General features: G+C 35.0%; 1 protein-coding gene across 1 annotated transcript in view; it reads right to left on the reverse strand.

Moving 5' to 3' along the window:
• Nucleotides 1-24,426, reverse strand: part of AP3B1 (adaptor related protein complex 3 subunit beta 1) — a 210,205-nt gene that overhangs the window by 130,008 nt on the left and 55,771 nt on the right. Inside the window, exons 8-11 of the mRNA XM_037529629.2 lie at nt 8,280-8,435; nt 3,962-4,059; nt 2,215-2,269; nt 2,057-2,128 (exon numbers count right to left, since the gene is read on the reverse strand). Of these exons, the coding sequence (XP_037385526.1) occupies nt 2,057-2,128; nt 2,215-2,269; nt 3,962-4,059; nt 8,280-8,435 (381 nt within the window). The remainder of the gene's footprint in view (nt 1-2,056; nt 2,129-2,214; nt 2,270-3,961; nt 4,060-8,279; nt 8,436-24,426) is intronic.

Below are 24,426 nucleotides of genomic sequence, written 5' to 3' on the forward strand. Positions count from 1 at the left end.
AAATGGTCTAAACAGTCCAATTAAAAGATCTATTGTAGGAATTCTTTGTATATTCAGGATATTAGTTGTTTTTCAAATATATATATGGGGATTTCACTTTCCATTTATTTTGTGAGAATATTTTTTTGTACATTTTTAAAGCTACCTAAAACATATGAAAAGAATAAAAAGAACTCTTTTTTTTTAATAAATTTTATTTTTATATTCCCCATACAATTACAATCCCCTTATTTTGACCCCAATCCCTCCCCTCCCCGCCCCCCACTCCCTATAGAGTGTCTCTGGTTCATAGTTTTTTGTTGATTTTGATTTTTACTTTCTTAGAGTTATTCATTTTCCTGGTGCCTTATTTAAGTTTTCTAGATTCCTGCTATGAGTGAGACCATCCGGTATTTTTCTTTTTCTTTCTGGCTTATTTCGCTGAGCATGATCCCTTTCAGCACCATCCATGTTGCTGCAAATTGCATGTGTTTATCTTTTTTGAATGCTGAGTAATATTCCATGGTGTATATGTACCACATCTTCTTGATCCAGTCATCTATTTTGGGGCATTTGGGTTGTTTCCAAAGCTTAGCTATTGTAAACAGTGCTGCTATAAACATAGGGGTGCAGGTGCTCAAAAAGAACTCTCTTTGATCTACTTGAGACTAACGTTGCCAATCTGATAATATTATTCCCAAATACTTCTGTATATATTTTCTATAAAAAAGGATACTGTCACACAGATCATAATGCAACCAAGAAAATTAGGAGATTAACATTGACACATATAACACTGCTTCATTTAAGTTTATAATCATCTGAATAATGTATAATAAAGGATCCAGTTCAGTTTCACATACTTTATTTAGTTGTCTCTTTAGTCTCCTTCAAATTGAAAGTTTTTCATCTTTTTTCCTTTTTATATTTAAAAGAAAAACTTATTTTTCAGCTCCAAACATATTTCTCTCCATAAAGAACCCATAATCTCTAGTCCAGCACAAGGGTAAAGCTCATTATTTGACAATAGTTTCTTTCTTTTAACCTACATGCTTTCATTACAAACCAATTATTATGTAAAGTATCCTTCAATTTAGGAGACTTACATTTCCTTAAGATTAAACTCAGTTTCCATGAAAATAACCAATCATTACAATATTTATTGAATAGTTCATTCTTCCCCCATGTTTGTAATGCCTCTATTATATAGTAAATTTTCATATGCACAATTATATCTAGGTTTTCTATTCAATTTCACTTATTTTTCTCTCTAAATTTTAATCATTGTTTTAACCATTATAGCTTTATACCCCTAATTACATTATACTGTAGTTATCATGTCCTAAACACAACACTTTCATAACCCTCTTGTTATTAGCATAAACCGTGACTTGCTCCTATTCCCAACACTATAATCTCCAATCGACCTATCAACCAACAACAAAAGTTTCACTCAAACAACTTTTCTATAAGTCTTTTCTAAATCTCCCAGAGAATAAAACCCACCTTTCTGTCTTTCATAGCCCTGAATTCAAATCTCTGTAATATCATTTAAAACATATCATATTGAAATGACCTATTTGTATGTCTATCTCCTTCAGTATACTGTTGAGTTATTTAAGGTGTAGGTAGCATGACAGTAAATGTACCCTTTTTTTTTTTATAGAGGCATGTTTTATTTATTTATTTAATTTGTTTGTTTGTTTTTTTTTGTTTATACATGCACTGGGTACAGTCAGAAGCACGGGAGGGTGAGAGAATTCACCAGAGCCAGAGTGGGGAGCAGAGCAGGCAGAAGGACTGAAGTACACTGCTGAGGGGAACAGCGGGCAGCAGGAGAGGTCTGCGCGCCATGTGGGACCCTCCTCCGGTGGCTGGGGAGCAGCTGGGGATCGTACCGGCACCACAGAGGCCGCGGGCAGCCTCGCAACCCAGCGCTCAACCGCTGCGCCACCAGGGATGCCCTGTACCCATTTTTTTTTTTAAAGCAGAACTGTATTTTACTAATGCGAGAAACTATAGCAGTATGTTCAAACTAAATATGTATTAGAGTATCTGAAAATAAAAGTATGAATACCTTCAGGGTCTTGATCATAGTTGGATCAGTTGACCTAACGTAGAAACTCTTCAGATAAGGTTCAAACATACCCTAGATTACAAAAACAATTGTGTAAATAAATATAAATGCTACTGTATTGATTTTGCTCTTAAATTGTATGTTCACAATGCACATACCTTTCTTTGAATTGACATAGTTGCTATATTCTGTAGAACAATATACTGCACCTCCCTAGAAATTAAAGGACAATTTTCAATAAGTATATTTTCCAATGACTTATCTTTAAGCAAACAGTACATAAAGGGAAAAAAATCAGTAAAAACTTTCATATTGAATGGAACTCAAATTGAAAAGTGTTTCAGTAAATCTTAGGTACCTATGTCTTCTTTTAAAATGTATCTTCTGAAAAACTATTAATAGATGAGATTTGATTAATCATTAGGAAGAGTTAAAACCAATTTTATAATACTGTATTCTGAAGATGTAAAGTCAATAATGTTGCTGATCTGAGTACACGCAACGAGGATATTCTTACGGCTAATGGAATAAACATCACCATACGGGAATACAAACTTCTGATCAGAAGGCTCATTGTATCACTCAATCTTGTCCAAAGTAAAATATTTAAAAAGCAGTTCTACTTTAAGTCCAAATAGCTAAGAAATGCTGGTACAACTGAATCAGGTAAGGGCCTCCCTGGTGGCCTAGGGGTTAAGTCTCAGTGCTATCACCATTAAGGCTGGAGTTTGATCCCCTGCCATGGAGCTAACCACAAGGTGCAACAGACCTCTCCTGTCTCCCCTGCTGCTCCTCTATACCCCAGTTCTTTCACGGCCAGGAAAAAAAAAAACTTCAGGTGAAAGATGCATTCAGCTTTCTGAAAACCTTTGAATTAGCCATAGAAAAGAAGTTATTGAACTGATTTAAAAAAGAGAGAGAATTATTATGATAGAGACGAGAACAGGAATACAAAGGAAATGATAGTTCACTAAGGAATACAGCAGGTTAATATTGCGGCCCTAAGTTCTAGTTAAGAACAAAATTAACTATCTCCCCCTCTTCTCCCCCCAACTCTCTCAGAAGTCAGGACTCTATGAGAAAATTTTTAATTTAAAATAACAAATTGTTGCAAAATATCCAGGGTAAGCTAAATTACTAGAACAAAGGTAATCTTAAACACAGAAAGCAAAAACAACAGCAACAACAACAAAAACAAAACAAAATCTGGTCTTAAACTGAAAGTGCATGTCACGGGAATTCAGTAAGTTTTCTGAACTGTTGACCTGAACTGCTGAATTACAGTGAGTGAAGAGTACATGAATTTCTTTAAAATATTTAGCTTTTAAAAATAAAGTTATTTTATAATAAAGCAAAATACAGTTTGCAACTTCACAAGAAGCAGTGATTATGTCATAAACTATGTAAGTTAGTACATGAATTGCTCTATATGCACTCATACTAATTACGCTAAGTTAATCTGATAATACATTAGCATAGTTTTTCAATGATTACAGATTTACTAAAATTTCAAAATATTTATTAAAGTCACACCTAGAAATATCAAACACTAAATACTCGGCTACTAGTGACAAAACATATTACATGCCAAAAAATACTTTCAATCTCTTTGAAAGTTAAAAAACCTTCAATTTTTATCATTAACTTTAGGATAAATTGTATAAAGGCCTTTATGACCATAATACTGTATTCTGAAGATGTAAAGTCAATAATGTTGCTGATCTGAGTACACGCAAGGAGGATATTCTTAGGGCTAATGGAATAAACATCACCATAGCGAGAATACAAACTCCTTAAGTGTAAAATCAATGATAAAATACAGTCAGAGCCATGGAAAACAGATTCCATTTGTTCAAACATACTTTTAAATGAACTGAAAAGAAAAAACATAAAATTATGTCCTACCTATTGCTACGAAGTAAACGCACTAGTGATTTAGAAATAATACCAGCTTCAGATTTTGGTGCTATGTGCCAATACAGCTGAGCAACTGCCATAACCACCTAAAAAATAAAGCATGAAAACAGCAAGAAATAAATACTGGAGCACCATACAGAGTACATTCTTAGATATTATTTCCTTTAAATTCTACGAAATTCCTGTGAAATATAATGAGTATATTGTTACTCTTTGTAGCAGGTTGAATACTGTCTACCCAAGAGATCATGTGACCCTCAGAATGCAATCTTATTTGGAAATAGTCTTTGCAGACATTATTAAAGAATTATCATTATTAGATCATATTGGGATAGGGTAGGGGCTTTACATTCATTGACTGCCCTAAAGAGAGAAAATGATACACAGAGACACAGAAGACAGCAAAGTGAAGATGGAGGCACAGACTGGAGTGATGCATCTATTACCTAGGAAATGCCAAGGATTGCTGGCAATCACTGAAAGCTAGCAAAAAGCACTTTCTACCATGGAGCCTCCAGAAAGAACCAACCCTGCTGACACCTTGATTTGGGCTTCTGAACTACTGAAACATAAGAGAACATTTCTGTTATTTTAATCTATCCAGTTTACAGTAACTTGTTATGGTAGTCTCAGGAAACTACTTCATCCTTGGAAAAGCAAATAGATGTTAGGGCCTCCCCTGGTGGCGCAGCGGTTGAACGCTGGGCTGCGAAGCTGCTCGCAGCCTCTGCAGCGCCAGTTCGATCCCTGGCCACTGGCGAGGGTCCCACATGGCCCACAGATCTCTCCTGCCACCCACTGCTCCCCTCAGCAGTGTACTTCGTCAGTCTGCCTGCTCTGCTCTCCCCTCTGGCTCTGGTGAAGTCTCTCACCCTCCCATGCTTCTGACTGTACCCAGTGCTTGTATAAATGAATAAATAAAATCTTAAAAAAAAAAAAAAAGAAAGAAAATAGATGTTAAAAGAACTACCCAAAGTGTCACCACCAGTACATGGCAAAACTTGGTATGACGCTCCAAATCTCATACTCTTAGTACTGCTGCTAAGAATTTAAAAAAAATAAACACGTCTTATAAACTGAAGTCGTAAGTTTTAAGATAACTGACAAGTAGGCTGAAATAAAGAAAAATCAGTATATTTTCATTACAATCAGGGGAGTCTAGCAAATAATTCCACCAAAACAGTAGCATTTGAAATGATCTTGTTTGTAGAACTTTAAAAAGTTTTTAGCTCAAAGCCATTATAAGGGTAATCAGAAATTATTGGCCATAAAATATAAGAGTATTATGATTACCCTACATGCTTCCACACTTAAATCCAGAGAACAGATGTCCAGATTACCACTCACTCAAGTTAAAAGTATACAGTTTAACATATGCCAACTGCAAGGAATGGTAGTAAGAAGTATATCATCTTGTCTTTTGCGCACAAGATACATTAGTAAATACTATACTTCTCCTTGGTATATAAACTTTAAACAAATATATGGCAGGAGTTTAGCATATGCCAAAAGAGTATGAACATCTGAGGGTGCTTAACAGTTTCTTCTGAAACTAAGAAACATTTTTTAAAATACTGTTAACAGGGTCCTAAATTTACTATTTGCATTTTGTTGCACTTTTTTTTACAATTCTGACATAAGAGATTTCAGACCTTACTTGAGAAATAGAGTAGGTTTAAAGACACCACCTTTCTTCACCTGTGATCCACAAATATGCTTTAATTAAAGAACAAACTCTCCTGAATTGAAATCTTATAAAACAAAATCTCATTTAATGACTGCCTTAATTTACAAGAAGGAGATAGTCATTTAAAAAAAATATTAAAGCATATAACTGGCTAATAACTTATGATATATGGTAGAAAAGAAAAATGAAGCTTAATTTTAACATGTTTTACAGATAATAAATTAAATCCTTTTCTATTAAAAACAGTAAGTCTAATGCTACTAAGCAATAAGATAAACTGTACTTTCTATATATGTCAATGTTTTTAAGATTCTAGATTCCACTCATTATGTCATTTGTTCTAATATATTATTCGGGCACTCCCTAACTTAAAAGGGCTAAAGATATTCTCTTTGCCCCAGTATTAAAAAATCTAACAGTTTAAAGTTTCTTCAATAGACAGTATTTGAAATTTATAGTCTAATTTGTAAAAAACAATCAAGGAAGCTCCTTAAACTCCAAAATCCAAAATGACTGAACATATATAAATCTCATAGGCCTTCCAGTTATTACGCAAGTTCTTAATAAAGTACACCATATACACAGTTTTCTATTCTTAACTATTCATACCACTATCTCCTTATCTAGATTGTTAGAACAGCCTCCCCACAATCTCTCCAATATTGCTTATTTCCAGTTTAAAGGCACACAGCATTGAGCAACTAAGTTTCCTGACACAAAAGTCTTTAGTTATTTGAGAATAAGACTAAATCAAAAAATCTATTCACAATGCCTCTGGAGCCTTTTTGTAGTATCAAATAAGCAGGATACAAAAATAATATTGGAACAAAAAGTAAACTAGCTCTATTTGGCATATAATCAAATAAGGTGGGAACCAAACATATTGGGACAAAAACTACAAATTACCTCTATTTATTTCACCATTCAAGAACACTTTGAATCAGTAAGCTTTTGGATTCTAAAATGAATTTCAAAGACAAATTAATTAATAGTGAGTCTATCATAATGGAGAGTTTTAGGTGGCAAACCACAACTGCCTAAGTAGTATCTGGCTAAGCTAGGGCACACTGAAATACAAGAATATTTTACAATATGAGTAAAGTGCTATTTGTTACTACTATGCATGGTTACTTAACAGCGATTTGGAAAATGAATTACTAAGTATAAGATAAAACTTATGCTAATTACTAAGATACATATATTAAGATACTAAGATACAAAGCACTAAAGCATCAGAAAACTTCAAAATAAGTCAAGTGAAATTCCTCATCTATAAAGTTTTTACAAATTGAACAGAACTTTTAAGAATTTTAATATTTAAATTGAAAATCTATCAAATCTTTAGTTTTTATTTCCAAGTAATAGCAAAGACAAGCTACAAACAAGTAATTTAACTCCATAAAATAAGCAAACCAGAACATTCTGCAAGATTGGAGATTTAAAAGATATAAAAACCAAAGGCATTAGATTTGGTTTAGATATTAGATAATGATTTCTATAAGCCACCTATAAAAGAAAATTTAAGATAAATGAGTATTAAATGAGATGAAATTTTATTGAAATGAAAAGGTAGAAGGTGGAAAGAACTAACCAGGGGGAAAAAAAATGGCTTAAAGTAGTATGTACATCACGATTTTAACTTGATTTAAATATATACTTGTATAGACATACACACATGTGAATATAAAAATATTTATGGAGAAAAAAGATCTAAAAGAAAATGCATTAAAATATTAATAACAGATTTCTGAGTGATGGGAATGTGATGCTTTATTTTAGTTTCGCTAATCTATATTTTCTAATTTTCTATGGTATGCATGTATTGTCCTAAAATACGAAGGATTATTTAAAATAAAAAGGTGTAAAACAAAATAAAGTCAAAAAACTTAGGACTAAAATCAAGATGATTTTTAACTGCTATTACTACCAGTTTAAATTTACTATGTATAAGCCATTATGCTAGGTCCTTTTGTTATACGTTAGTCTCTTGAAAACTCTTTTTTTTTTATGATTTATTTTATTTTATTTATATAAGCACTGGGTACAGTCAGAAGCGTGGGAGGGTGAGAATATTCACCAGAGCCAGAGAGGGGAGCAGAACAGGCAGACTGACGAAGTACACTGCTGAGGGGAGCAGCAGGCAGCAGGAGAGGTCTGCGTGCCATGTGGGACCCTCACCTGGCGGCCGGGGATCAAACCAGTGCTGCAGAGGCTGTGGCCAGCTTCGCAGCCCAGCACTCAACCGCTGGGCCACCAGGGGAGGCCCTCTCTTGAAAACTCTTAACAGGTTTTTAAGAGATAGAAATATTATGGACTGACCCCAGATCAGGTACTCATAACTACAATCAAGTACAAGAAAAATAAAAACAGTTCTTCAATAAACTGAGAAGCATTCTGAGCTCATTACTTAGGAAAAGCCAATTAACAAAACCACAAAAAAGTAAATGAAGTCCAATAGGTACACAACTACTAAATTAAGCAATATAAACAAAAACTTTTTGGTATGGGGACAAGATGTATAAACAAATAAGCCAATACTCTATTATTACACTAATAAATAAAGACTTTCAAAATGAACTTTAAATAATCTAAATTATTTCTTGTAAGGTTTTAACATACCGCTGCATTCCTGCTCTGAAGCAAAGGTTTTGTATTCCGAATTAAAAGCCTATGGTCTGGATCCATAATATATGGTTTCTTCTTTTTGTCCGTCTTTTCCTTTTCTTCATCATCAGATTCATAGAAATTTTTTTCATGGTCCTCTAGGACATCATCCTACAAGGAAAAAAACAATCCCAAGATTAGTTAAGACTTTGAACGACTCAAATGTTATACAAAGAAAGCTTTAAACATCTACAATATTTTATTATAGAATATTGCTGGTGAGGCAATTTAAAAAATATTACACTAGCATAACAGGTCTGTTTTGTCTTATAACAGCATTCTTTAGTACTATAAATAATACTTCAATATTACATAGTAAACTTTTGAAAATGTTAAAAAGCTATAGAAAATACTCACAACTTCCCAAATGGAAAACTTGACCATTAAATTCTAACAAAGCATATAATATGAAACTACTTAAAACTATTTTATAATTATTGGTCACTTTGTAACTAGATCAAAAGATCAAAACAAAGAGAGTTGTTTAAACTACAACATGTATAAAATAAAGTATAACATAGTTTAACATAACTAGACTAAAAACTAGTGACTAAGCAGATCTCTGTGTTACAAAGGATTTATATGTACACATAGGAGTTGACTATGTTTTTGTTTTGTACTTTTCATTTTGAATTGCTTATCTCTACAAATATAATCTCCCTATAGTCCCTTAGTCCTAAAAAATAAACAAATAAAAAGCACACAAAGACAACAATATCCATATGAATCCAATTCTACTCTTTTTTAGAGGTAACTTCTGTTACAGAATACCTGAAAATTACTTTCCTCTTTTGGAGCAGATAGATGTTCTTTTCCCTACTCCTCTCATTAAGGAAAACTAGAAACCTATGTATTACATGTAAAACAAACATAAGGAAATGTGGAGGGAAAAAGAAATACTGGCTAGAAACTTCAGAACTCAAAAAAATGACATAACAATGAGTTCATTGGGTTTTTGTTTTTACATAAAAGACTGGATGTTGGAAAAATGGTAACCAAAAACACCCACAGGCAAATATACAACAAACCCTCTAAAATCTGCTCTCTGTAACCAGAGAACCAAGAAAAAAAAAAGTCTAGGAAGACAAAACCTGTAGAAAGTAACTGCTCTGGTACAGTCAATAAGACAGAAAAAACTACAGTCCCATCTCTACCAGCAAAATCTAACATGGGCAGGATAGATCTTCCACCCTCACTACAGTGAGATGCACCAACCATCCCACTGGGGTGCTGTCAGAAAAGTCTAAGATGTGACCTGGACTTCAATCCCCCCAAAAAAGTAATGAGGTATTCCTGAGGTGTCAGTGGAGGCTACACAGGAAGCTGGGACATCCAAGTCCACCCTTGAAAGGTAAATTTCCTCTCTACTGAGCTAGTATAAGAGGACATCTAGTGGACACTTAGGGTTTGCACCACCGCCACCTAGTGGTAACAACAATTCACCTCTCTTTGTTGTCAGCTCAGGACTCAAGGTAGACTAATACCAACCAAAGGAACTTCTATCCCTCCTTGTCTGAGAGTTATCAGAGGAGGACCAGTCAGAAGCCAGAACCCCACCCACAGTAACAATGAGCATGACTCCCTGAGGTATTAATGGAGGCTGAATGACGATCTTGGACTTCTACTATGAAAAATGAAATTGTTATTATTGAGTATACTCCCCATGTCACCTCTCCCTACTGGAGAGCGATGTCAAACAGGCCCAGTTAAAACAGAAGGTTTGAATAAGATTCAGAACCTCATATCCAGAATATCAGTCATTCATCATCCCAAGAGCAAGGAAGATCTAAAACTGGATGAAAAAATATAACCATTTTATGTCAAGATGTTAGATTCCCGAATAAGGATTTTAAAGTTGTCATCATAAAAAAATCTCAATGAGAAACTAGGAACATCCTTGAAACAAACAAAAAAATAGCAAGTCTTAGCAAAGAATTATAAAGTCTAAACAGAAATACAAGCTACAAAGAAAGTCCAAGTAGAAACATTCTAATTTAAAAATACAAGAACCAAGATTATACAATGAATGGGATCAAAAGAAATATTGAGGAGACCAAGGAATCCATCAATAAACTGGAACACAGAACAAAAGAACTTACCCAAACTGAACAACAGAGGAAAAAACAGACTGAGGACAAAAAGAAACAAAATAACTTCAGAGACCTGTGGATTATAACACAATTAACACTGTTTTGTGAAGAGGGCAGGGCTGAAAGAATACTCTAAGAAACAGTCACTGAAAATTTCCTAAATTTGGAAAAAGACCACATAGATTGAGTAAACTGGACAAACATGAAGAAATCCATAATGATACAAGTCAAACTACTAAAAATATTAAAGACAAGGAAATAATTTTGAAAAGCAGCAAGATAGAAAAGACATATGACAGGATGAGATAAGGAATCTGAGCAGTTAATGATAAATATGAAAATCTAGGATAAATTCAAAGACAACTTAGAAGTTACAATCAATAGGAGCCAGTGACAGATGTGATGGTGAGAGCCGGACACTCAAGAAGGGGTCTCCATTCCCAGCTTAGATGACCATGCAGATGATGCTATCAGATGATGCTATGTTTGCAAAGGAGGTAGACATTTTTTCCTTTCCAAGGCTGCTTGCAAAACAAACATCCTTAAGATAGTCCACACAAAAACTATCAATGCCTTTATGCGAAAGAACTGCAAAACTAAGAAAAATTCATTAAAATTGACTCCCAATGGTTTATTTTGCTATTATCTGAACCGACCTCTATTTTTTGACATGAACTGCTTTTCTCCCCCCAGCAAAAGAAAAGGTATAATTTGTGTCCTCAAATCATTTTTCCTTCCACATGGCACAAGAGTTTTAAAAATATAACCAGGTAAAAAGTACTTAGACTTGATACCAAAATCACCATCCATAAAAGGGAACACTGATAAATTGGATCTCATTAAAATTAAAAAGCACTGCTGCACAAAATAATACTCTTAAAAGGAAAAAAAAAAACCCCAACTAATTATAGACTGCCAAAAAAAATATTTGCAAAGGACTGGTACCTAGAATATAAGAAGAATTCCTAAATATCAACAGTAAATAAACAATTCAGTTAGAAAAGGGGTAGAAGACGTTATTATGGCCTGAATTGTCCAAATTTTCATGTTGAAGTTCCAATCCCCAATATGACTTTATGTAGAATTTTTAAGCTTTTTTTAAATAAATATGTAAGGATGAATGAGATCATAAGGGTGGGGCCCTAATCCACTAGGACTCGTAGTCCTGCAAAGACACAACAACGCGTGTCACCCACACAGAAAATGCTCCGTGAGGAAACAGCAAGAAGACAATCACCTGAAAGTTAAAGAGGCCTCAGGAGAAACCAAAGCAGCCAACATCTTGACTTTATACTTTCATTTTACTAAAGAACTGTGAGAAACTCTGAGAAATAAATTTCTGTTGGTTTTACTCAATCTGTGGCATGTATGTCATTATGGTAGCCCTAGCAAATTAACAGACCTTGGTGCTTAGAGTGGAGTGTTGCCATCACAAATACCTAAAATGTGGAAGTAGGTTTGGAACCAGGTTATGGGTAGAGATTGGAAGTTTTGAGGTTCATGTTTAAAAAAACTTAGATGATCTTGAACAGGTGATTGGTTGGAATACGGATGTTAAAGTGACTTTGATGATGTCACATATGGAAATGAGGAGCATGCCACTGGAAACTAGAGAAAGGTGATCCTTGTCATCAAGTGGCAAAGAACTTGGCTCAATTGTATTCTGGTGTTTTGTGGAAAACAGAAGCTAAAAGTCATGAACCTGGATATCTGGCTCAGCATATTTCTAAGCAAAGTGTTAAAGGTGCAGCCTGATTTCTCCTAGATGCTACTAGTAAGATAAGAAAGGCTGATAAATTAAGGAATCATTAGGCAAAAAGGAACCAGAACCAGACTAATCATACTGTGAAGAACAAGAAAACATGCTCAGGAGAGAATACCAAAGGTGAACAAGGATGGGAAATCATTTGATATAGAGATCATAAGTACAACTCATGGATTAAATCAGACATCTTACTAGAAGTCAAGAATAGAGATGGAAACTGCAGACTGAATAAAGGGTCGAGATGTGGAACAAAAAGAAGGAAGGCTGTCAGATTTCTGGAATTCCCCAGGACAGGACAATGTGAAGACACACAGAAAAGGTGGCCATCTATAAGCCAAGGAGACAAGCCTCAGGAGAAGCCAAACCTGCCAAAATCTGGATCTTGGACTTTCAACCTCTAGAATGACAGAAGTAAATCTCTGTTGAGTCAGCATCTGTGATATTTAGTTTAGCAGCCCTAGCAAATGAAAGCAGACATCAACAAACAATTCACTGCAGGAGATACACAATGGTTAAAAAAAAAAAAAAAAAAAAAAACACAAAGTCAACTTTACTATCAATTATTACTTCAAAGTATAATCCCCTCAAAAGTAATTTGCTTTTATACTTCTTATGAAATTTCAACTTGCTTGGCCTGCTATGAGAACATCATAGGAGAGATTTTTAGACCTGGCTCTGTTAATTACTACTGTATATCAACTGCATAATTCTGTAAGTTTGAAGTAAAAGGAAAAAAATTTTCAATAAATGAAATGTTGATGTCTTTATGAGGTTAAAGATGAACATGGGCAGTCTTCCACAAAGGATTGGAACCAATCATCAATAACATTATATTGGAATCTTATGTTATTGCTGGCTGTCTTCTGTGGTCTTGGTTTACAACCAAGATGTTTGCCCAAAAAGAAAGGAAGTTAGCTGTATACAATTAGTATGGGAGTAGTAGGTCACACCAGTTCACTATCAGTGCTGACTCTATGACCATGGCAAATTATGTGACCTCTTATTACCTTCATTTCTCATTTGCAAATGGGAATAAAACAGTATCTGTATCAGATAAGCCTTTATTATACTGTGTTAATTTAGTGATAGCTATACAAGCACTTGGCATCTGGTGTTTAAATAAACACTCAAATAGTGTTCAATTAGTGGTAATCCTGTTCTTCCTATTAATTAATTTTCTTTTTATAAACTATGTTATGTAAATTATTACTGTACCTATATTCAAATATCTCTAGTGCAAGATATGAAGAAAAATTTCCTTAAAATTATTCCTGATAAAGAAATTGCCTCATATTTGAGAATTTACAAATGTCGCATGAGACTCTTGTGCAATTGTTTCATTTTGAACCCTAATGTAGTGATTGGGGAACACATTACACTTAAATCAATGTTAGCTATAGGTGCTTGAAGGAAATCACAATCCCCAGTGACAAAAATGTCATCATAAAGAACATTTTTTAAAAAACAGGTAACATGCTTCCCTAATGGCTAAATAGGCAATTTAGAACAACTCTCCAGTAAGAACAAGAAAAGCTAGGTACAAAAAACAAGTAGCATGTCTATTGGAAGGCACTAAAGAGCTCTTTAAAAGAACAGTGATAAATTACACAGGAAAGACCCAGAAGTAGTAAACCTAAAAATCTGATGGTATTTGCAATTGTTTTCCCTTACAAAAGCATGTATTACAGAAGTCTGAAAAATCTAAAAACTGATCTCTTATTCACAAAAACATAGAAACAAAACTAGAGGTCAGGATCCACCAAAAAGCAAAATTCTTACAAACCCTCCTAATCTTTGGTACAAGAAAGCCTGAGAGTCTATACCTGATGGAGAAAAGATGACAAAATTAATGTCTAGCTTTTAATCATCTCAATCCACAACTGAGGTGGTTAAGTAAACTAAGATTGTGGACACCCTTACCTAGTGATATTCTACAGCAAACCATAAATCCATCATCCAAAGCTTCAAAAGGATAACAACAATTTCTTGTAAAAAAAAGGAGAGAAGGGATGGATGATGGAAGGGAAGGAAAAGTCAGTGTAATTAAGGGTCAGGATATTGTTTCCACTTGGGAGGAAAAGCAGAATGGTAAGTGGAGTCAAGAGGGGGGCTTCCTCAAGTCTACTTATACTCTGTTTCCTAATCTGAGTACTTGCTACATGGGTATATTTAGTTGTGAAAATTGATGAAGTCTTTTGCTTCTGACTCAAGAACATTACATATATCTACTACAATAGAAAATTTAAATATGCACGTAAAAATTAGTGATGTTAAGTACAAATCAAGAAAAAACAAAGACAAAAACAGAAAAGCAAGAAAATGAGGATATTGGACAAGAATTTAAAATTAATTGTAAAGAGGCCTCCTCCCCGGTGGCGCAGCGGATTGAGCACAGCACTGTGAAGCTGACCGCAGCGTCCACGGTGTCAGTTCGATTCCCGGCTGGCCAGGGAGATTCCCACATGGCGAAGCAGACCTCTCCTATCTCACCAGATGCTCTCCTCAGCAGTGTATTTCAGTCCTTCTGCCTGTTCTGCTTCCTGCTCTGTCTCTGGTGGATTCTCTCACCCTCCCGCACCTCTGGCCTGTACCCCAGTGCTTATATAAATAAATAAATCTTAAAAAAATAAAAATAATTGTAAAATAACTGTGGACAGCATGTTCAAGGAATTAAGTAATAAGAACAAGCTTTGGACAGGGAACACAACCCAGCATTATTTTTACAGAAAAGTCCGATTTGCTTTTTATGTCACTTTGATATAAAGCATTATTAATTTCAGCAACTGCTGATAGAGGTAATACAGCAATATTTTAAAATTTGACCTTGATTAATTTTATATTAGAACACATTAACTGGAATAAGATTTGTGCTCTCCCAAATATGCAAATTATTAAATTGAATAAATGAGGACTCAGACTTTATATCTTACTTTGAACAGTTTTAATAATTGTTAATTAACATTTTTTTACAGATTTATTTACTTACGCATACAAGAGCTAGGGTACATGCCAGAGACATGGGGGATTGGGGGGGGTGACGGGATCCACCAGAGACAGAGTGGGGAACAGAACAGGCAGACCAACAGAAATACACTGCAGAGGGAAGCAGCGGGCAAGACAAGGTGAGGTATGCCTCACCATGCGGGTTTGTCCCTGGCTGGCAGGGGACCAAACTCCTACTGCAGAGGCTGCAGACCACCTCATAATGCGGTGCTTAACCCCTTGTGCCACCAGGGAAGCCCAAATTAACATTTATTTATTTATTTATTTATTTATTTATTTATTTATTTATTTATTTATTAGAATATTTATTTATTTTATACAAGAACCAGGGTACAGGCCAGATGCATGGGAGGGTGAGAGGATTCACCAGAGACAGAGTGGGGAACAGAACAGGCAGACCAACGAAATACACTGCTGAGGGGAGCAGCAAGCGGGCGAGACAGGAGAGGTCTGCAGCGCCATGTGGGACCCTCGCCGGCCAGCCGGGATCGAACCAGGGCTGCCGAGGCTACGGAAAGCTTCACAGCACTGAGCTCAAATGCCTGCATCACCAAGGGAAGCCCACCAATTAACATTTTAAATGTATACTGGAATGAGTTTTATTTTCACCTTGTCCAGAAACAGAAAACTTGGTTAAACAAGCAAATTAAGATATACTTAGATGTTTAATCTGCCTAAGAGTAAAACTAGATAAAATGGGTTTAAAAAATGTTGAAATCCATTTACAGAGGAAGTTTCCATGTGCTAAACTTAGTAGACTAAATGTATATCACATGTAAAAGAGGGAGCTAAACCAATGTTAATATACCTCCATGTGTATTTGAAAGCAATACTTTATCAATATCTTATTTTTGCTTGAACATTATGCTTAATGTTTTTAACTTATTCTTTACATTTTAGTATATTTCTGACCTAGAAACTGGTATTACATACTCTGGATTCATGCAACACATCTGTGAATTTGGAACTAAGTAGAAAGGTCTCTCCTACATAGCTGAAATAGCTGTTATAGTCTGTAGAGATTATTCCAAGTATCAAGTTTTCATACAGATATGCATAAAATTTCAGCCATTTTAAAGTCTGATTTCCTACAACCTAAACCCATCAACGGAAGCAAAGATAATGCGATGGAGGTAGGTACTCTGCTCTTCACTTTACATGTTTTATACTACAGCCCAGTGACCACTGTACCACACAGGTGGAAGTATGGTTTTGAGGACCATTTAACACTGAATCTCCCCCAATACATCACAATTACAGAAACACCTGTGCCCAATAACTTGGTGTTGAGCCACTATGAAAATTCCATGTTCAATTGCCCACAACACTTCCCATTTCTTAAGTCTGTATGTTCAGCTCTAGTATATAAGAACAAGCTTTCTGAGTACAGAGGTCCTCAAACTTTAGAGAAGGTAAATGTCTACTGAACTGAAATTAATAAATTTAATTCTACTTTAAGACATTAAAAATGTTAAAGCAGAACTTTTACAATATTCATGGAGACAAAAATAAATCAGTTAAAGTTTTTCTTTTCTCCTGAAATGGAAAAAAAAAATTTAACTTTAGATAGGCTGAGGGAAGTAAACTAGGGATCCAAGAAACACCAAGCTAAAAACTTAAAAAAAAAAAACAAAAAAAACCTAGGTTATAACCCTTCACATAAAATGTTAAATTTTATAAAGAAGGCATTTATTCATTAACTCCAAAATGTCCATATATCTAAAATAAAGGATACCCTTTGGGTCTCTAGAAGAAGTTATATATGAGGAGAAAATGTTGGCGAGGATGTGGAGAAAAAGGAACTCTCCTGCACTGTTGGTGGGAGTGCAAAGTGGTCCAACCACTATGGACAGCTGTGTGGAGATTTCTGGACCTACTAAACATAGAGCTTCCATATGATCCAGCAATTCCACTCCTAGGTATTTACCCAAAGGACACAGAAACATCAATTCCAAAGAGCACCTGCACCCCTATGTTTATAGCAGCACTGTTTACAATAGCTAAGCTATGGAAAGAACCCAAATGCCCAAAAATAGATGACTGGATCAAGAAGATGTGGTACATATACACCATGGAATATTACTCAGCATTCAAAAAAGATAAACACATGCAATTTGCAGCAGCCTGGATGGCGCTGGAAGGGATCATGCTCAGCGAAATAAGCCAGAAAGAAAAAGAAAAATACCAGATGGTCTCACTCATAGCAGGAATCTAGAAAACTTAAATAGGGTACCAGGAAAAAGAATAACTATAGGAAAGTGAAAATCAAAATCAACAAAAAACTATGAACCAGAGACACTCTATGGGGGGCAGGGGCCGGGGAGGGGAGGGATTGGGGTCAAAATAAGGGGTCGCAATTGTATGGGGAATATAAAAATAAAATTTATTTAAAAAAAACAGTATGAGGAAAACCAGCAGAACATAAAGCTAAAAAAAAAAAACTGACTGCATTTGGAAAGCAGGGGAAAAAATACTTACTATGTGACACAGCAATTACATTCCTAGAAAAAAGAAAAAATTGTGCAAATACTTATAGCACTGGTGGCACAGGTTATAGCTCCTTGGGTGTACAGAAAAGTTCAAGCAAACATAAGAAAGTTTAATCTATGACTTCCAAACACAGATACGTGTGTATGTGTGTGTGTGTATGTGCAGAGAGAGAGGGAGGGAGGGAGGAATGGGGGGGAGGTAGGGAAGAGAGGGAGATGGAGAGATGGAAATGCGAGATGAGAGAGGCAGAGACAGACAATATATATGGTAACTATCCCACCTATGACAGAGAGGAGAAGGAAATATGGAAGAATTTCTAGAATACACTAGGTTCAAAATGTGGGGGCTCCTCTCCTGTAAGACAGCTCTCCTTCCCCATAAACACTCTCACTCATTAGCCCTCATCACATCACCACAGGGGGAACTAGGGTAGAGAGAAATGATAGTAAATGAACTATAAGTAAATGAAAGATCATTTCCCTGATCTAGGGATTTGGTGTTTCTACTTTTGTATGTATGTATGTATATACACTACATAGACATCATATATACACCAAATGGGTATATGTAAATGTAAACATAAGGTAATATCTCAGAACTTTTACTCCTTAAACACAACTCTGGTGAAAAAGTCAAAACAACATTTGCCTATGGGACAGGGATCAATTTAGAAGGATAATAGCAATATTCCATGTCCAGATTGTGTGTGTGCTACTAACATGATATTAATTATCAAAATTCTAAGCTGTATGCATTACAATAAATAAAAATTTTACATCAACAAGAGACAGAATTATAAACAAACACTGAAACCTAATTAGTAATGTACATGCTGAAACTTTTTGGAGTAATACATACTGATGTATTTTTGAAATTCATAAAAAAAACATGACATGTTCTGTTTTAATACTGGAATGTCTAAATTCTGTATTTCGTGTTCATTTCTCCAATTCTTTTGGATAGTTTGCCAGATAGACCACTTGGTTGACAATTTTTTTCTCAACACTTCAAACACAGTTCTTTCTTTACTTTAAGAGTGCATGGTTCGGAAAAGAAACCAGTTATTAATCTTGTTATGGGCCCATGCAAATAACAAGTTGTTCTCTCTTGCTGCTTTTAAGATTCCCTTTTTGTCTTTGGCCTTTGACAGTTTGATTATAATGTGTCGGTGTGAATCTCCTGATTGATTTCCATTCATTATTTTCTTCCTTCTGTTTATTTTGGGTTTCTTTTACTAGCTTTTTTTTTTTATTAGCTTCTTAAAGTGGAAGTTTCTATCAGGTATTAGACATTTCAATAAACCATTTAAAGTTATACATTCCTTAGGTCATCTGAATTTAAAATAACTATTGATATAGTTGTTTTTCTATTTACTATTTTGCTATACATCTTTTTGGTGTCTTTTCATTGTTGTTGTTATTGTTTTTTTCCCCTTCCCTCCCTTTCTTAGGAATAAAATAGCAAACTATTTTTTTCTATTTTAATTCTATTTCCTTTTTTTTAATTCAGGTAACAGTGTATGATTTAGAGGTACAGGATTATATCCATACCCATCACTAGTCACTCATAGTTTTCCCCCTTTATGTTCTCCCTATCTAGTAGTCTCCCTTTCTTTCTTCTTCTATGGTAGTCACAATTCTATAGTCAGAATTCTAGGATTTGCCATTGGTTTGGCTTTTGTTTCTCTGTAGTCAACACATAAATGAAATTATCTAGTATTTGCCTTTCTCCTTCTGACTTACTTCACAGAGCATTATCCCCTCCAAATCTCCCATGTTATTGCAAATGGCAAATGGTTCTTTTTTACGGCTGAGTAGAATTCCATTGTGTATATACACCAGATCTTCCTAAGCTGCTCATGTATCTTTGGGCACTTAGGTTGTTTCCATAACTTGGCTGCTGTAAATAGTGTGGTAATGAACACAGTAGTGCATATATCCTTTTAAATTAGGAGTTTTACATTCTCTGGTTAGAAAACTAGAAGTGGTCCTCCTGGATCATATTTGTAGATCTATATTTAACATTTTTTTAAAAGATTTATTTACACGATAACTGGGGTACAGGTCAGAGACGCAGGAGGGTGAGAGGATTCACCAGAGACAAAGCAGGGAACAGAACAGGCAGACTGACAAAATACACTGCTGAGGGGAGCGACAGGCGAGACAGGAGAGGTCTGCTTGCCATGTGGGTTGCTCCAAGGCCCTCGGAGATGGAACTGGCACTGCAGAGGTTGCGGACAGCTTCACAGTGCTGTGCTCAACCTCCTGCGCCACCAGGGAGGCCCCATTTTTAACATTTTGAGAATTTTCTGTAGGGGTTGGAACAGTATACATTCCACCAACAGTGTATAAGGATTCCTTTTTCTTCACTCTCTTGCCAGCACTTGTTGTTTCTGGTCTATTTTATGTGTATCATTCTCACAGGTATGAGATAGTATCTTGCTGTGATTTTGATTTCTATTTCCCCAATAACAAGTGATGATGAGCATTTTTTTATATGACTGCTGGCCATCAGTATGTCTTCTTTGGAGAAGTGTCTAATTCTTAAGTCCATTTTTTGACTGAGTTATTTTCTCTCACATTTGGAGAGGAATCCACAAAGATATCTTTGAAGCCAATGTTGTGGAATGTTTTGCCTCTGTATTTTATGGTTCTAAGTCTTATATCCAAGTCTTTAATTGATTTTGAGTTAATTTTTGTGTATGGTGTGAGATATTGGTCCAGTTTCACTCCTTTGCATGAAGAATCCAATTTTTTCTAACATCATTTATTGAAGAGGTTTTACTTACTCCAGTATATATTCTTGTCTCCTTTGTCAGAGATTAACTGTCCATATAAGTATGAGTTTATTTCTGGGCTCTTGATTCTATTTCATTGGTCTTTGTGTTTGTTTCTGTTCCAGTATCACACTGTTTTGATTGCTATAGCATTGTAGTATAGTTTGAAGTCTGAAAGTGAGATGTCACCATTCTTTTTTGTCAGGATTGTACTGACTATACAGCATCTTATGTGGTTCCATATGAATTTCAATAAGGTTTGTTCTATTTCTTTGAATGCAATGGAACTTTGATAGGGGCTGCATTATTAATACCTCTATTTCTTAAAATAATGACCTACACAATAGACAATGACTGTAAAACTAGCATTCTTGAAACTTAAAAGTGACAAATGGAGCAATGCAGGAAAAACTCTGAATATCAGAAGAAAAATACTCAAAAATAAAATTCCTAAAATAAAGTGAATCTGCAAGCATACTAAATGATCCATACTAAGATGCAACCTTACTAATCTTCAAAGTTTTTTTTATGGCTTTTTAAGCATACCAAAAAAAATAATTACCTGAGGGAGAAAATTTGTAGCTATAGCTCTTATAATAAGAAAAAAAGGGGTGACCAATATAATAAATTATTAATATCCAGCTAAGATGGCAAGTATAAAAGTAATAATACATTTCAAACACATAAGACCAAAGAGAATACTGATCCAGGAACCCAGGGAAAATATCAATAAAGTAGGACAATGACAATGGAAGTCTCAAAATTCTATCTCTTCTCTCTTCAGAGGCTACTAGTGAATGTATGGAAACCAATACAACCAAGAAAGAGTATGAAACCAGGGGAAAGACGGCATAGAAAAGAAAGAATTTAACATAAAAGTGAGAAGAAATTAAGTTCCTGAACAATAGCTATGTAGCAAATTTAGCTTGCAATCAGATTAGCAAATACTTTAGCTTTTTAAAGAAGTTTCACTGACTTTTGGAGTGTACTTATCCTCAGGTTTAACAATGGTGGCTATACCTAGAATGATTACATATTTATTCCAGGAAGGAATATGCTAAAAGATAAAGGGTAAAATATGAATGTCAAGTAAAACTTCATAAATACAATAGTTTTCCCAGAACCCCACGCAGGATATTTCCCCAAATATCTCAATTTCTACAACTGGGTTATAGTGCCGTTGCTGACTCCAAGGAAATCTAGGTAAGTATACTACTAGACACATAACTACAAAATTAGAATTCTCTTCTTCAAAAGAGAAGGTTGGTAAAATACAGGTAGGCAACTGGAAGTATCTCAACAACTACATATAAAATAATATTTGGACAAAAAACAAAGAAAAACCCCACCAACTGGGAGAAAATTTTTGCACACAACACTAATGATAAAGGACTGATCACAAAAATCTACAAAGAGCTGAAGAGACTCAACAAAAACAAAGAAAATAATCCAGTCAAAAAATGGGCAGAAGAGCTAAAAAGAAACTTCTCTGAAGAAGAAATGCAAATGGCCAACAGGCATATGAAAAAATGTTCAACATCACTTGTAATCAGGGAAATGCAAATCAAAACTACAATGAGATACCATCTCACACCAGTGAGAATGACACATACTAAAAAAACTAGCAACAACAAATGTTGGCGAGGTTGTGGAGAAAAATGAACTCTCCTGCACTGATGGTGGGAGTGCAAAGTGGTCCAACCACTATGGACAGCTGTGTGGAGATTTCTGGACCTACTAAACATAGAGCTTCCATATGATCCAGCAATTCCACTCCTAGGTATTTACCCAAATGACTCAGAAACAGTAATTCCAAAGGGCACCTGCACCCCTATGTTTATAACAGCACTATTTACAAGAGCTAAGCTATGGAAGCAACCCAAATGCCCAAAAATAGATGACTGGATCAAGAAGATGTGGTACATATACACCATGGAATATTACTCAGCATTCAAAAAAGATAAACACATGCAGTTTACAGCAACATGGATGGAGCTAGAAGGGATCATACTCAGCGAAATAAGTCAGAAAGAAAAAGAAAAATACTGGATGGTCTCACTCATAGCAGGAATTTAGAAAACCTAAATAAGAAACTAGGTAAAAGACTAATTAATACAAAGTAAAAATCAAAATCAGCAAGCAACTATAAACCAGAGAACACTACGCGGGGTGGGGGTGGGGCAGAGAAAGGAAGGACTAGAGTCAAAATAAGGGGTGGGTCTGCAATTGTATGGGGAATATAACCAAAATGAAAATGCATACATTGTGCAAAGATGAAAAAAGATGTAAGAATTATATAAAATAAAATACTTAAATAAAAAATTTAGACAAGACTTAATATTGTGAAAGAAAATTTAGAGTTCTTCAAAATAGTGACATGATAAACTAAGCAAATTAAAAATGAGGCAACTTTTGATTTCAATAAGAACCAAGGTTCCACAAGAAATGAGACAAAATGTCACTACAGAGGACAAATAAGTATAATAAAATAATCACATCAGTTGAAAAATTATAATTATATTGCAAAGAGAGAAGTGGAAGCAAGTGACATATTACAAGTATGCTAATTCTCCATTTCATAATAGGAACTAAATATACATGTTTAAAATTGATAAATGAAGAGCAATATTTGTATATTACATAGAAACGGAGAAAATTAAATATACACACATATATACCCACTCCCATAAGAATATGAGGTAGCTAATTCAGGAATGAGGAAGGTTAGGACAGATAGATGTTGTTTCTAATAAGCATATGTATTAAAGTCTTTTAAAAAAGATTTATTTCTATCTCAAAATTTATATGCAACAGTGGTTACTGAAGGGGAAGGACTTATCTTTCTACTCTGCAAGTCACAGGGAGCAAGGCTGATAGAGACACAACCATTTTGGTGATCTACCATGTGAAATTCACGTCTTCTTCAGTTCCTTTTGCAAGATGAACAAATTAAGATGCTACAACATTTTCCTACATGCATTGACCTAGGCACATACTTTTTTAAACTATGTACATGTTACCTAGCTAAAATTTTAGAAATCTTTTATAAAAAGCAACTTCATGAGTATTAAAAAAATTCAATCAAAATAAATTATGAACAACAAAAAAATAAGGAATCTGTAAGATAAATGCTTCGTAGCCAACAAAAGGGAGATATTTCAGTATCAGCACACAGTCCAAAGTTATCCATTAAACTGCATATTGAACCCTTCATCAAAAGTGGCCTGAAAGAATGCACAAAGATCCTCTTTATTTACACTGTAAAGCATGAACTTCTACCATAAAGCCTTAACATTCTGTTTGCTTTCTTTTTTAATTCCACAGCAGGGACCTCCCTGGTGGTGCAAGGTGTTAACTGTCAGCACTGTGAAGCTATCTGCAGCCCCTGCAGCACAAGTTCAATCCCTGGCTGGCCAAACCCACATGGCACAGCAGACCTCTCCTGCCTCGCCTACTGCTCCCCTCAGCAGTGTATTTCTCTAGGTCTGCCTTTTCTGCTTCCCATTCTGTCTCTGAAGAAATCTTCTCACCCCCTACACCTCTGGCCTACACCCCAGCTCCAGTATGCATAAATAAATAAATCTTTAAAAACATATTGCACAGCACAGTGTATAATAGTCCCTTGGTGAGACACAATACAAACATTAAAATTTACCTGCAAAGAAAATTAAAAACTCTATTAAAGTAATCTCTAACGCTTAGGTCCTGTCCTCTAAGATAGGAACCAGATATGCAGTTCTGAACTACTTTCCCAAAGTATGTGTCTTTATTCTTTCAAAAAACAGAAAATCAAAATTACAGATATAATTTTGAGTTCTGATTTAATAGTTACTCCCTGGAAGGCTTAACGAACCTAACAATACTTTAAAAGAAAATCTAAACTTGGAACTTTTTTACACCTACACAATGTTCTATCATGAAAGTACAGATATACTGAGGGAAAAATAAAGCCATCAATTTAAATCTCAAAATGGCATA

This window comes from Talpa occidentalis, unplaced genomic scaffold (assembly GCF_014898055.3).
Source record: "Talpa occidentalis isolate TD23 unplaced genomic scaffold, MPIMG_talOcc4v2.1 talOcc4.6, whole genome shotgun sequence".
NCBI lineage: Eukaryota > Metazoa > Chordata > Mammalia > Eulipotyphla > Talpidae > Talpa > Talpa occidentalis.